Below are 15438 nucleotides of genomic sequence, written 5' to 3' on the forward strand. Positions count from 1 at the left end.
TAATGTCATATCTCCCTACCCCCTTCATCATTTCATTGGTTTTACTATGATTATCAAATAATTCTGTGTTCTTCACATGAAAAATTCTTGATGATAATTTGCTCTCCTTATATTTTTCATTTTGTTTTTCCCCCTTTATTGTTTAATATTTGCCCATTCCCTTAATCCATCTTTAGATGCTCCATTTCTTCTCCATATTTTGCTTTTAACCTTGACTGCTTGGGAAATCTAATGGGTAGTAGGTTGGGTGACCCAGAAGTGACACAAGGCTACTTTTAGGAGTGGAATGGGAAGAACATCTGGATCAGTAGGGGCATATTTTACTCTCCTCACCCTCAGATCGTAGGTGCATGATTCCTGCATTTCCTTATTGATTTGTGTCATTCCCAAAATTGGATGAGTGACCATAGATGGTATTTGGGCATTTCTTTAATAGCGTGCCTGGCAGCCTACACTTTTGTTGCATATTCATTATGTCCTACTTTTCCCATATTGATAAAAGATTACAGGGTGGATTTAGAGTTAGAAGAGATCTTAGAGGGTGTATAGTCTGACTCCTTCATTTTACAGATAAAGAAACAGGGGCCTAGAGTGACTTGTCCAAGTCCTGTAGAGGTAGGATTGGAACCTAGGTTCCCTGACTCTATTGTTCTTTCCAATTGTACAACAGGACTTCCATTATTACTCCTAAAGTGTTTACCACTTGTTGTAGAATAATGAGAACTTGTCTAACTTGACAATGAAACATGACTCTCTTATAATGAACTTTAATTTTCTGTACTAATAAGGGAAAACAATGGCCCAGGCAACACAATAAGCCAACAACCCACAATTCTTTTTTATTTTACTTTGGAGTGATATACATATTTGTATGAGGGTAGGGTACAAATTAACTTTCATGGTTATATATTACTTAGGCTAATATTATAACTAGTTTGAATTTCCTGAGTTTCAGGAAGCAGGAAAAATACTAATTATGTGGAAAAAATGACTTGAAATTAGAAACTTTCCATGTCTAATCTGTAAAGCAGAGGAGAGAAATCAGAATAATCTAAATTCAGAGAAATGACAATGAAAAATCTAAATTTTTAAAAGTCAACAGCAGCAGAAAACACTCAGATTAAGATATATAGGTTCCCTTAACCCCATTACCATGCATAACCTTAGTCATGTAGAGTTTCAATGGAAATATTTTTATTCCTCCAACAGAATCTCTTGGAAATCCAGACCTATGTCAGTGTCCTCCAGCAGATCATACAGAACACTCCTCCGGTGTCCACAATCACCATTGGCATAAATGAGGTAAAACCACAGGATTGGATTTAGTGTTGCAGCCACACAAAGGGAGGGATTCTGAGAACTGAAGTATGATTGGCAGATGTCCAGAATGGCATTTTTAGGCCCTAAGGTGGAGCTTTCCCTAAGAATCTTGTGAAACAAGATTCGGTTTCCTTATCTCATCACCTAACATTTCCGTAGGACTTTCTGGTGATTTCCTCATGATATCTATGTGAGTGGATAATACGAGTATTAGTTTTTTTGTGTCTAGAGTAGAAGAATTTAGAGATTGATTTCATCCATTCCCTTCTTTTTTTATATGAGGAAATTGACTCTTGGAGACATTGAGTTCCCCAAGATCATCCAGCTAGTGTGTGGAAGGAAGAGAATGGATTTGAACTCAACTCTTCAGATTCTGAGGTCACTGCTTCATCATGTCTCCTTTCTTTTTCTGATAATACACATTGGTACTAGTCGTCCTATAAATGAATGACCCCCATGCCCAAGGGACCTAATCCATGGAGACCATGTACCACATATTACCCATACTGGAAGGGTCAGCCATCTCCTTGTCCAGCTCATTTTACAGATGAGGAAGCTGGGGCAAATGGGGGTAAGTGATTTTCCCAGGCTCACACAGCCAGAAAGTCTGAGGCCAGGTTTTCCTGACTACAGGCCTTGCACTCTATCCATGGTGCTACCTAGATAGCCATAGCTATATGCCTGCTGCTTCCACATCATGGGTTATTTTTTTCTCACTGATCAACACTAATTTCAGAACAGCAGTTTCATTATTGATTTTCTGAGAGAAAACGGGAAGAGGATGCTCATTTATAAGAGACAACAAGATAGTAGAGTGGCCAGAGCTCTAGAACTGGAATTGGGAAGATCTGAGTTCAAATGTGAGCTCAGATATTTATTTGCTATGTGATCTTAAGCAAGTCATATAACTTATAATAGATAATCAGGTTTTGCCTTCTTTTTTCTCAAACTATATCTTTAATTTTCCTTTTGGGCCTTTTACTGTGCTACCAGCCCACCTGCTTCTTCCCTTACTGCTTTCCTTCTAGGCCCAATGGGAGATTAGTACTTCATGGAGGGCCTTGATTCTTTCTCTGCCCCTCATTCCCCATCCCTCCAGGAATGTGCCTTGAGAAGGATCAGGAATTCCTTACTTAAAGGAAGGAAGAGTTAAGTATTTTTTGGATCCCAAATCCCATAGCAAATTCAACTTGTAAAAGACTCTTAGTAAGAATTTAGATCTGGTTTTTAGAGAACTTTTTGACCCTAGGTGCTCTGTGCCTGCTTCTTTGGTTCCTACATCCTTCAAGGGAGAGATTAAAAATAAAAATCCCACTTTCTATAAAATGGCAAGAATAATAGAAATTGTTTCCCAGGGTTGTTATGAGGATCAAGTGAGATAATGTTTATAGGGTGCTTTGCAAACCTTAAAATACAATATGAATTCTAGCTATCATTACTATTGTTGCTACTACTACTACTACTATTACCACACTACTGCTACTACTACTACCACTACCACTACTACTATTACTGCTATTTTTATTATTAATGAATTTTATAATTTATTATCACAAACATACATATATAAACTTATTACAAACAATAAAATTTTATTAAACATCTCCTCTTTGTCTTCTCTACTATCCATACTCAGGCAGGTGACTTTCTTCCAGAATGGTCACTGGATCTTTGTACTTTTCTTTTTTTTTTTTAATTGAAGCTTTTTTTATTTTCAAAACATATGCATGGATAATTTTTCAACATTAATTCTTGCACAACCTTGTGTTCCAATTTCCCCCTCCCCTTATTCCACCCTCTCCCCTAGATGGCAAGTATTCCAATATACTGTATTACTACTACTACTACTACTACTACTACTACTACTACTACTACCACCACCATCACCACCACTACCACCACCATACTCAGAAGTAACTTGTCAGCAAGATATTTTTAAGTACTTTGCTTCAGACATAATTAGACTTCCTTTGGATTAGAAGAGTTGGTGGGGAGAAATGCATTTTAGGGAAAAGATAATGGGTTCTAATTTAGATAGTTTAAGTTTGAGATGCCCACAGGATATCTCCTTGAAAGCTCCTGTGGCAGTGGGGAGATGGAGGGTAGTGGTAGGAATATGGACTAGAATTCCAAAGGAAGGGCTGGATATATAAATATGGGAATTATCTGTATAAGATGATAATCAAACTCATATTTATGGAAGTGAGAAGATGGTTCAGGCTAGAGTCTTGGAGGTATATTCATAGTAAATGCAGGAATATGGATAATGATCCTATAAAGGAGACAGAAGGAAAATCCAGAGAAAGCAGTGTTGTGAAAACCCAGAGAGCAGAGTAAATAGGAAGAGAGAAAGTCATTTTTACGTTGAAGACTAAGAAAAGGTCATTAGATTTGGTAATTCAGAGGTCTTTGGTAAAACAGCAGAGAGCAGTTTCATTTAGTGAAGATGGGGAAAAACAAGTAAGAGAAGAAGAGTTCAGTTATGTCTAACTCCTTGGGGCCCCATTTGAGGCTTTCTTGACACAGATATAGGAGGGGTTTGCCATTTCCTTTTCTAGTTCATTTAACAGATGGAGAAACTGAGGCAAGCAGGGTTAAATAGCTTGTCCAGGTTTACATGGGCCAGATTTGAGGCCAGATTTGAACTCAGAAAGATAGTTGACTTGTGGCCCCACACTCTAGAGCCACCTAGCTATCCCAAGAAAAGAAGAGGCAATGAGTATAAATATTTTTTCCTATGTTTTTAGTCATGAAAGGGAGAGAAATAGGACAATAGTTTGAGCAGATGATAGGATCAAGTGATTTTAAAAAAACAATAGCTTTTTACTTTTCAAAATAGAAGCAAAGATAGTTTTCAACATCTACTCTTGTAAAACTCATGATTTTTTTTTTTAAGAGTAGGAGTGACTTGGACAGCAAGGAAGAGAGAGAATAAGAGAATATTGATGAGAGGGATGGTAGCAAGAGCCATCTTCAGGAGGACACTGGAGATGTTATCAAGAATACAAGAAGGTTAAAGAGATTCCTCTTCATGAAAGGGGAATGAGGCTAATAAAGGTTTTTTAACTAGACGAAAGAGCATAAGACCACTGACCTTTATTTCCTCAGTAATGTTTGAGTGATATCCTCTGAGAGGGAGAGAGGAGCTGGTGATGGGAGCTAAGGAGATAAGAGAAATTTTAAAACAACTTTTGTGTCTGTGTTAGAGAATCAAATAGGAAAGTAAATGGATTTCCTTCAGAAAAGGAGGTGCTCATAAGAGATTATATAACATTAATGTGTAGTGGATCCAGTCAACTGTGGTGTGATTTTGATAACATTAAGCAACAGGTGAATGGGAATAGAAGAATTTGTTGGTAGACATAATCAGGGATTGGGCCTTGGCTAAATATGAGCAGTAATAGGGTATGGGATTATAGAGTGAAATCATGACTTCTATTATTCATCTCTTTTATCCCAACCCCCATTATCTTTATTTTAGATTTCTGGTCTATTTCAAATGTCATACTGCTTTTTTTGGGGTGGTGGTGGTGGTGGTGTAGAAGGAAGCAATGGGAGTTATGTCAAGGGCCACACAGCTGAGATCACATTTGAACTCAGGACCTTCTGACTCCAAAGTCTGTATTCTCCACCGTGTCACTTAGTTTTCCCAATACTATTTTTAAAAATATTTCATTGATATCTTTTGTTTTTGTATTGCCTGGATTTCCAAAAATACTTCTATTCCTCCTCCCAGAGAGCCCTTCTTTATAACAAAGATTTTTTTTTAAAAGAAAGGAAAAAAAAGAGAAAGAAATTCTGCAAAACTGATTTAACATGCTGGAAAAAAATAACTAATATTATTTTAATGTTGCATATCTGAGGACTCCCATTTCTGCTAAAGTGGTGGTGGGGATCTATCTTGTCTTATTTTTTCCTTTGGGACCAAGATTTTTCTTTATGCCTTCACAACAATCAGTTTTGATGGTTTTGTGGTTTTTATTCTTTTCCTTTATACTGCTACAGTCATTGTGAATATTGTTTTCTTGGCTCTGCTCACTTTATTTTGCATCAGTTCATATAAATACTTTTGTATTTCTTTGTATTGATCATATTTGCTATTTTAATATTCTATTAGGGCAGCTAGGTGGTGCAATGGGTTGACCATTGATCTTGGAGTCAGAAAGACCCAAGTTCAAATTCAGACTCAGATATTTATTAGTTGTGAGACTTTGGGTAGTTCACTTAACCTGGTGTGCTTTAATTTCTTTAAATGTTAAATGAACTGGAGAAATAAATGGCAAAATACTCCAGTATCTGTGCCAAGAAAAAACAAAATGGGGACACAATTGAGAGTCAAACACAATAAACAATAAACAAAAATAATATTCCATTACATTTGAATACCACAATTGTTTAGCCATTCCCCATCTCACCAATATCAGCTTTGTTTTTGGTTCTTTGCTACTATAGAAAAAGTGCTGCCATAAATATTTTGGTGCAGAAAGAGGTTTTCTTTTTTTCAATGACCATTGCTAGCAGTGGAATCTCCCAGTCAAAGAGTGTGAACTTTTTAGTTATGTTATTTGCATAATCCCAAATTGTTTTTCAAAACTCTTGTACGGGCATTCACAGCTCCACCAAACATGCACTAGTGTGTCTGTCTTTCTGTAACCCCTCTAATATTGCCTCTTTGTCTCTTTTGTTATTTTTGCCTGTTTGCTGGATGTGAGGTGAAACCATAGAATTTTTTTAAACTTTAATTTCTTTTATTAGTGTTTTGGAGCATTATACCATATGGATTTTTATAGTTTGCTATTTTTCCTTTGAAAATTATTTTTCATATCCTTGGACAACTTCTCCATTGGCACAGTAATACTTTAACAATCATTCCTCTTCTATCAGATTAATCTTTTAAATGAGCGTTACTCTTCCTTTGTCATATGTAAGTCTTAGGTCTTATGCCATCAGACCTCTGTAATAAAAATGAGATTATCGTCATCTCCTTGTGCCAAAATGAGATTTTAACCTTGTTTCCCATATTCTGTGCCTTGGTGTGTGTGTGTATATATATATATATATATATATATATATATATATATATATATATATACATATATATGTATATGTATATATATATACACCAAGCAGATGCTTAAAAGTCATCTAGTCCATTTCATACCTGAAAAGAATTACTCTCTAGGCTAGTCTAGGCTTTTATACATGCTGGGTTTTGCATCTGTTCTAGGTTGTTTAAAATCCCAGGCTGGCCCATTGCACTTTCTCTTAATTGAAGAGAGTTTTTTTTTCCTTTTTTATTTATTTATTTATTTATTTTTTTATTTAATAGCCTTTTATTTACAGGATATATACATGGGTAACTTTACAGCATTAACAATTGCCAAACCTCTTGTTCCAATTTTTCACCTCTTACCCCTCCACCCCCCACCCCCTCTCCTAGATGGCAGGATGACCAGTAGATGTTAAATATATTAAAATATAAATTAGATACACAATAAGTATACCTGACCAAAATGTTATTTTGCTGTAGAAAAAAATCAGACTCGAATATTGTACAATTAGCTTGTGAAGAAATCAAAAATGCAGGTGTGCATAAATATAGGGATTGGGAATTCAATGTAATGGTTTTTAGTCATCTCCCAGAGTTCTTTTTCTGGGCATAGCTAGTTCAGTTCATTACTGCTCCATTAGAAATGATTTGGTTGATCTCGTTGCTGAGGAGGGTCTGATCCATCAGAACTGGTCATCATATAGTATTGTTTTTATTTATTTATTTATTTAATAGCCTTTTATTTACAGGATATATACATGGGTAACTTTACAGCATTAACAATTGCCAAACCTCTTGTTCCAATTTTTCACCTCTTACCCCCTCCCCTAAATGGCAGGATGACCAGTAGATGTTAAATATATTAAAATATAACTTAGATACAAATAAGTATACATGACAAAACATTATTTTGCTTAAAAGAATCAGACTCTGAATTATTGTACAATTAGCTTGTGAAGGAAATCAAAGATGCAGGTGTGCATAAATAAGGGATTGGAATTCAATGTAATGGTTTTAGTCATCTCCCAGAGTTCTTTTTCTGGGTATAGCTAGTTCAGTTCATTACTGCTCCATTAGAAATGATTTGGTTGATCTGTTGCTGAGGATGGCCTGATCCATCAGAACTGTCATCATCTAGTATTTGTTAAGTATATAATGATCTCCTGGTCCTGCTCATTTCACTCAGCATCAGTTCGTGTAAAGTCTCTCAGGCCTTTCTGAAATCATCCTGTTGGTCATTTCTTACAGAACAGTAATATTCCATAATTTTCATATACCAATTTATTCAGCCATTCTCCAACTGATGGACATCCATTCAGTTTCAGTTTCTAACCACTACAAAAGGGCTGCCACAAACATTCGTGCACATACAGGTCCCTTTCCCTTCTTTATAATCTCTTTGGGATATAATCCAGTAGTAACACTCTGGATCAAGGGTATGCACAGTTTGATAACTTTTTGAGCATAGTTCCAAACTACTCTCCAAAATGGTTGGATTCGTTCACAACTCCACCAACAATGCATCAATGTCCCAGTTTTCCCGCATCCCCTCCAACAATCATCATTATTTTTTCCTGTCATCTGAGTTTTTTTTTTCCTTAACAAACTGAAATCTACCTCTCTATAGCCTTCATTTATTGCTCTGGACTCTGTTCTGTGAGGATAAGCAAAGCAAATCTAACTCAATTTCCACTCAACAATCCTTCAGCTATTGGAAGATATCTGCCATGTCCTCCCATTGGTTTTTTCTTCTTCTCTGTGTCAAAGAACTACTATAAATACTGAAATTAACTCTGAATGACCTATGAAAGAAGATGCTATCTGCAACCAGAGAAAGAACTAATAAGTAGAAGTATATATATATAAAATTGTACATATACATATACAGACATATATATTTATACATATATTTGGTGTTTAATGGTAGCCATTTCTAGGGTGGGTGAGGAGTGAGGAGAGGGAAGGAAAAAAGGGAAAAGAAGAAATTTACATGATAACTTTATTATATAAGTAAAAAGAATAGCAAATCATATATGATAGATTTGCAGTTTTATGGGAAATCACCTTTTTATTATATTATATTATAGAAATGCTTGTTTTATTACATGAATGAAAATTAAAATAAATAAATAAAAAACAAAGAATTTGAGATTGCTCAGGAAAGGAAAAAGAGATGTGCCTGGGAGGCAACAAGAGGATGTAGTTGTGGCAATTGATAATTACCGCCCTCCAATCCCTCCTCTACCTTCTCCCACAGCTATTTAGTATCCTTGCTGTTTGTATTAGATAAGATATGGAGGGGTATGGATAGAAATATAGCTATCAAAATATTTTTTTGAAAGTTCACAGATCTTAAATTAAGATCTGTAGTCTAGTGTGAGTCAGGAGAAATCTAACTGGGGATTTGATAGTAAATGTTTAAAAACCAACTCTCAGGGAAAAAAAAAAACACCAGAAAACTCAACAAACTCAGAACATATGCCTGACAATTTGCTCTGATTTGTCGTGTTTGCCAGTTTCTTAGGTATAAATTCTCACACTGAAAATTTAACAGTTAGCTCTTAAGAGCTGGTATGAACTGGCACACTACTGAATATACCTATGCCAGTGATTTTCAAACGTTTGTTCTCTGTATCTCTAAATTATTATTATTATTTTTTTAATTTAATAGCCTTTTATTTACAGGATATATACATGGGTAACTTTACAGCATTAACAATTGCCAAACCTCTTGTTCCAATTTTTCACCTCTTACCCCCTACCCTCCCTAAATGGCAGGATGACCAGTAGATGTTAAATATATTAAAATATAACTTAGATACATAATAAGTATACATGACCAAAACATTATTTTGCTGTACAAAAAGAATCAGACTCTGAATTATTGTACAATTAGCTTGTGAAGGAAATCAAAAATGCAGGTGTGCATAAATATAGGGATTGGGAATTCAATGTAATGGTTTTAGTCATCCCCAGAGTTCTTTTCTGGGTATAGCTGGTTCAGTTCATTACTGCTCCATTAGAAATGATTTGGTTGATCTTGTTGCTGAGGATGGCCTGATCCATCAGAACTGGTCATCATCTAGTATTGTTGTTGAAGTATATAATGATCTCCTGGTCCTGCTCATTTCACTCAGCATCAGTTCGTGTAAGTCTCTCCAGGCCTTTCTGAAATCATCCTGTTGGTCATTTCTTACAGAACAGTAATATTCCATAATTTTCATATACCACAATTTATTCAGCCATTCTCCAACTGATGGACATCCATTCAGTTTCCAGTTTCTAGCCACTACAAAAAGGGCTGCCACAAATATTCGTGCACATACAGGTCCCTTTCCCTTCTTTATAATCTCTTTGGGATATAATCCCAGTAGTAACACTGCTGGATCAAAGGGTATGCACAGTTTGATAACTTTTTGAGCATAGTTCCAAACTACTCTCCAAAATGGTTGGATTCGTTCACAACTCCACCAACAATGAATCAATGTCCCAGTTTTCCCACATCCCCTCCAACAATCATCATTATTTTTTCCTGTCATTTTAGCCAATCTGACAGGTGTGTAGTGGTATCTTAGAGTTGTATCTCTAAATTATTAAAAAATTATTGAGGATCTGTTCAAAGAGTGTTTGCTGATTTATATTTATTTATAGATATTTGTCATATTAGAAATTAAAACTAATTTTGAATTTGTAGACCTTTTGAAAATGTTTCAGAGATCCCCAGAATTTTGAATAAGTGATTTATGTATCTAGACCCTGTGTTACAGGATTGAGAAAGACTTCAAAAGCTTGGATCCCTGTAGTGATTGTATACTTGAGAAAAATAATTAGTATTATAGTAGGGATAGAGGCTAAGAACCCTGGGTCTGAACTGAGACCAAAAGCAAAGAAAACTGTATATCGTATTCTGGCTCCTTATGCTTTCTCTAAGCAATTATAGCCAAGTTTGGAAGCAAGGATGAGGATCAAATTATTCATATGGTATCTGTACAGAATATTATTATTTATATTCTCCATATGGGAAAAGAGTATATGTGGGGGCACAGATGCTTATATCTAGGAGTATGCTGAAAAATGTTTAAAAATTAGCTATCAAAAATGTGTACACAACATTCTTTTAAGTTTTATCTGCTTTATTAATATTTTCCATCAAATTTTAAAATCTAAAAAATCAACAAATCAAGCTGTGTTTTGTATTGACTTGTGTTAACACTGAAAATTAAACAATTGCTTCTCGACAACCTATTTGAGCAACTCCATCACAATTTTGCTTATATCCCAGAGCTTGGGTTGTAAGATCAATGACAATCAATAGGGTCACTGACTTCACAAATCACAAGACTTAAAATGGCCAAAGTAGTTTGGAGGGCATTTGCCATCTTGGTTGCTGTTTTTGGCAAGTTTCCAATGTGTTAGATATCTTTTATAAGATGCTATTCCCAGAATAAAAACCATTACCTGAGATATGGTCTCATTCGCAGAGTATATTGAGACTTTTGTCTTCCTCATTCTGGTTATTGTTTCTTCCATCAAGGACTCTTGTTACCTTCACTGAGGTCAGTTTTACAGTTTTTATCTTGTCTTTCTTCTACACAATTTTTCTATTAATTGTAGACAGGTACAAAGACTTGTGCAATTTCTCACTAGTATCATCTGGTCAACAGGCTTGATAAATTCACATTTATTTTTATTTTGAATATAATAAAAAGGTGATTGCCCATAACTATGAATATATTTTACAAGATAATGTGCTATTTATTATATTAGACCATTACCTTCAAGTTATATGGAACAGATAGTGATTATCATAAAGGTTGTAAAAAATAAGGCTTAAGAAGTAAAGTAAAAGTTTATTCTTGAAATTCTTAATATGCTACCTTTTATGTGGGGAATTTTCCCCTCCATTTCACTCAACACACGTGCATATATATATATGTAAACAATTTATAAAAGTTCAACTATTCCAGCAAAAATCATAATGGCTTAATTAGAATTTGAAAGGAATGCTAATTTTCTTTTCTTTTTCATAACTCTCCTTATTCCTTCTATAGGGGGCAAAATAGGTTGGTAAATATTTTGCTGAGATAACAATATTTTATATTTATTTGCAGGACTGGTTTAAGATTTCACATCTGCTAGACAGTGTCGTCTGTTCCCTTTTTTGTGTGCCAAATCCTTGCATTCAAAGAAATCCTGAAATTTGCTAATATGGGTGACAAACTACATTCTTTAGTGTAGCAATTTAAATTCAGTTAAGGAACAGCTGTGCCATGAGGGAGGAGAGAGGGAGGAAAAAGAGGAGAGACATTTTTAGCCTTCACAGTGAAATTACTGTCCTGCAGCCCACTTTTCAGCATTCCAAGTTCACCCCCTAACTGTTCTCTTTGATTTTATAATTGAGGTTTAATCCAACTGCTTTAAACAGTTCCTCTTGAGTGTGAATGCTAAAACCTAATTTTCTCCCTCAGGGTTTCCCTTTCTAAGCATTTCAGTTCTAATTTTGAAAAATTTGAACTTGAGTTTTCTTTTCTATTTGGTACTAATTTATATCAGAGTTCATATTTAAGTACTCTTGAACTATTCCTTTTAACTGAACTGATTTCAAATTGTAATAATTTAGAGCCCATCTAGCCTTATTTTGTAAATTTTAGTGAATTTATAGAGTATTAGTAGATGTGTAAATGACTTACATTTTTTTTTAGATCATGGAAGGTAATTCTTTGTTCTCAGTTTGTTCATTCATGTATCATATTATCCTAAAAAAAATTCCTTTCAATTATTCACAGATGAAGCTACAAATTGTTGTTGCTTAATTATTTCAATTTCAAATGTTATCTGTGATACCATTTGGGGTTTTCTGGGCAAAGATACTGGAATGGTTTGCCATTCTCTTCTCCAGCTAATTTTATAGATTAGGAAATTGAAGAAAATGGGTTAAGGGACTTGTCCAGGATCACACAACTAAGAAGTATCTGAGGCTGGATTTAAACTCAGGTCCTCTTGATTTTAGAGTTGATGCTCTTTCTAGCTAATTAGCTTATGGCAATGCTGTGTATAGGTCTATGATGAATGAATGAAAAAGCATTTATCTAGTACTTCCTATGAAAGGGACATTATACTAAAGTGTGGAAATATACTTAACTTACAAAAGTGAGATAGGTCCTGCCCTCAGAGAGTTTATATTCTGGAAAAGATCAAATAAGATAATTGTAAAGTGCTTAGGATAGGGCCTGACGCATAGTAAGTGTGATATAAATGTTAGATATTATCATTACTACTGATAGAGACAGCATATGTAGGGGAAGTTTTGCACTAGGTAGTTACAAGGATAGTGACTGGAACCATAGCGCAGCCGTTTGACAAGCCCTTTTCAGGGGATGGTATTACTGAGTTAATAGTCTCCAGTGCTGTATGAACCTTGGTCTAGGGTCAACAGATTAAATGAGAGGTGAGTTTGTACTCCCCAATTAATGACATAAATATTGTTAGGTTATCGACATGTATTTTATCTGTGGCCAGCGGACTTTGGGCTCACAAAAACAAGACTTAATCCTGGGGACCTGACTCCTATAGATCTCTCAGCATCTCTATGATTCTGTGCCCTCATTCTGGGTTTTTACTACAGTGAAAATCTGCTGATTGGGTATGGCTCGTGTTTAGGCTGACTCACATGTTGGTAATGGTTGCCAAGTTCCAAATAGGCATGAAGTGCATAATATATGGGTTTTAAGTGTGGGACAAACTTTAATAATTCAGAAAATGTATAATAAGATGCAAAGGATTCTTTGGAGTCCATGAAAAAATAAAGCAACATAAATCACTCAACTAGTTCATTAGACTCTCCTCTGAAAGTAAAAACACATTGTTGGACAAATAATCTCCATTCATTCCTTAGGATTTGCTTTACCTGAGCCTTTGTGACAAGATTCGCCACCTTGCAACTTTTCAAATTGATTGGGACAGTCATTGGTTATAAGTTCTTCCCAGATCATCCCCATAATGTATGGATCCTTTGAAACATTAATGCATCAATTATGTATTTTTCTTGTGCATTTAGGCTTTGGAAATATAGTGAAAATGGTAAGAAAGGAGAGGAGAACTTGACAGATGCCAAATAAATCTTCACCTCTAAATTTAAAAATAGCTAAATGGCTTAAAAGAAAACCCTAAATATATCAGAAAATACAGCATTGTGCATACTATGAAAATCTATACAAATGACTCCCCCAATAAATAACTAGTTAAGACTCTTTTACCACTGTTTCTCCCCTCATCTTCACCCCTTTTGAAGCATTATGTCTCAGGCATAAATGTTGACAGGGTTCAATATAAAGTTGCCTATTCTAAACATAAATACATTGAGAAATTAGTCTTTATACTATATCACACACTCAAAGAATGTTAAGTCTGGAAAAGGCCTAGGTTTTTTCACTTAGGCTGATATTCTTATTTTATAGATGAAGAAGCTGAGATCTAGAGGTCTAAGGTTGCACAGCTAATCTAGTAATAGATACAGACCTCGGGGTACATGGTGGGGCAGTAGATTAGGCAGAAAAACCCAACTTCCTATGTTGAAATCTGGCTTCAGATACTTATTAGCTGTGTGACTCTGGGCAAGTCATTTAGCCCTGTTTGCCTCAGTTTTTTTCTCTGTAAAATGAGTTGGAAAGGAAATGGCAGATCACTCTAATCTCTTTGCAAAGAAAACTCCAAACAGGGTCATGAAGAGTTGGACATAGCTGGAACAAATGAACAATAATAAGAGATAGAACTATGTTGGAAAACCCTGCTTACATACCATGAAGTCTTACTTTATGTATGTGAAGTATAATTATAATAATTACAAATAATAATTATAATCATTAATAGTAATTATTATTATAACTGTCCATCAGAAATGATTTTTCTCCCTCCCTTAGACTTCACATAGCACCTTGTTTATGTCTTTCTAATATGCTCATCATATTTAGTTTTCTATTATCATTATTTGTGTTAAGGGTTATATCTTCTATATTAGATTTAAGAAGAAAGAATGTCTTATTCATCTTTGTTTCCTCTGGTTGCCAACCAAACACAATATTCTCTCTCTCATTGTTGAATGAAGGATTTTTTGATTTTATACTAAACTTCCTCATGGGATTGTTGTGAGAAAAGTCAACATTGGTAAATCAGCATGAGTTTAGAGGCCTATATGTAAATTGTTAAAATTAAGATTCCCTGATTTCATAGCTATCTTCCTTTCTCTAGCTTTCCTCTCTTCTCCAATCCATCCTCCATATAGTTGCTAAAACCATTTTCCTGACAGGTCCGACCATGTAACAACTCTGCTCAAAAATCTCTAGTGAATCCTAATTGACTCCAGAAAAAAAAATAATTTATTAACTTGAAATTTAAAGCCCTGGAACAATCTGGCTCAAAGCTACTTTTCTAGATATATACTATCCTACTCTCATTGCACCCAAACTAGCCTTGCTGTTCCCAGAACTTGGCATTCTGTAGCTGTCCTTTGTACCTTTGTATAGACTGCAAATGTTAGATTTTATTTCATCTGTACTTCTACCTCTAAGAATCCTTAACTTTAGGAAACTTTTCCTGATCCCATTGGCTGTTAAAACTTTCCCCCCTCTTTAGATGACCCTGTATTTACTTATATGTTTACATGTTGTATTTCTTATTAGATTGTAGGCTTCCTGAGGACAGGAACTGCCATTTTTGTCTTTCTATCTCTAGTTCCCAGCACAGTGCTATACATTTAGTACGTACTCATTAATATATGCTTGTTGAATTGAATTGTATTGAAATTCCTCTATCTGTTTGCAGATCACAATCTCTCTATAACTTGACTAATTAAATCCCAGGGAATTGCTTTGAACACATAGAGAAAAGGGAAGGGAAAGGAAGAGAATAGGCATTTATATTGCATCTAGTACATATCAGGTACTGTGCAAATAGAAAGTTTTAAGTGATTTGTTTAGGTCACATAACTAATGGCAGAAGTAGAATACAAATGCAGGTGGTCTTGACTCTAAGCTCCTTGCTCTGTCATTTTTTCAGAAAATTACGGAATT

At 35.0% G+C, this 15438-nt stretch overlaps 1 protein-coding gene across 1 annotated transcript in view; it reads left to right on the top strand.

Moving 5' to 3' along the window:
• The window catches only part of BFSP1 (beaded filament structural protein 1), a 58472-nt gene that overhangs the window by 19103 nt on the left and 23931 nt on the right, over positions 1–15438 (top strand). The window contains exon 4 of the mRNA XM_003758169.4: positions 1210–1302. Within this exon, the coding sequence (XP_003758217.1) occupies positions 1210–1302 (93 nt within the window). The remainder of the gene's footprint in view (positions 1–1209; positions 1303–15438) is intronic.

The sequence above is a fragment of the Sarcophilus harrisii genome, chromosome 2, assembly GCF_902635505.1.
Source record: "Sarcophilus harrisii chromosome 2, mSarHar1.11, whole genome shotgun sequence".
Lineage (NCBI taxonomy): Eukaryota > Metazoa > Chordata > Mammalia > Dasyuromorphia > Dasyuridae > Sarcophilus > Sarcophilus harrisii.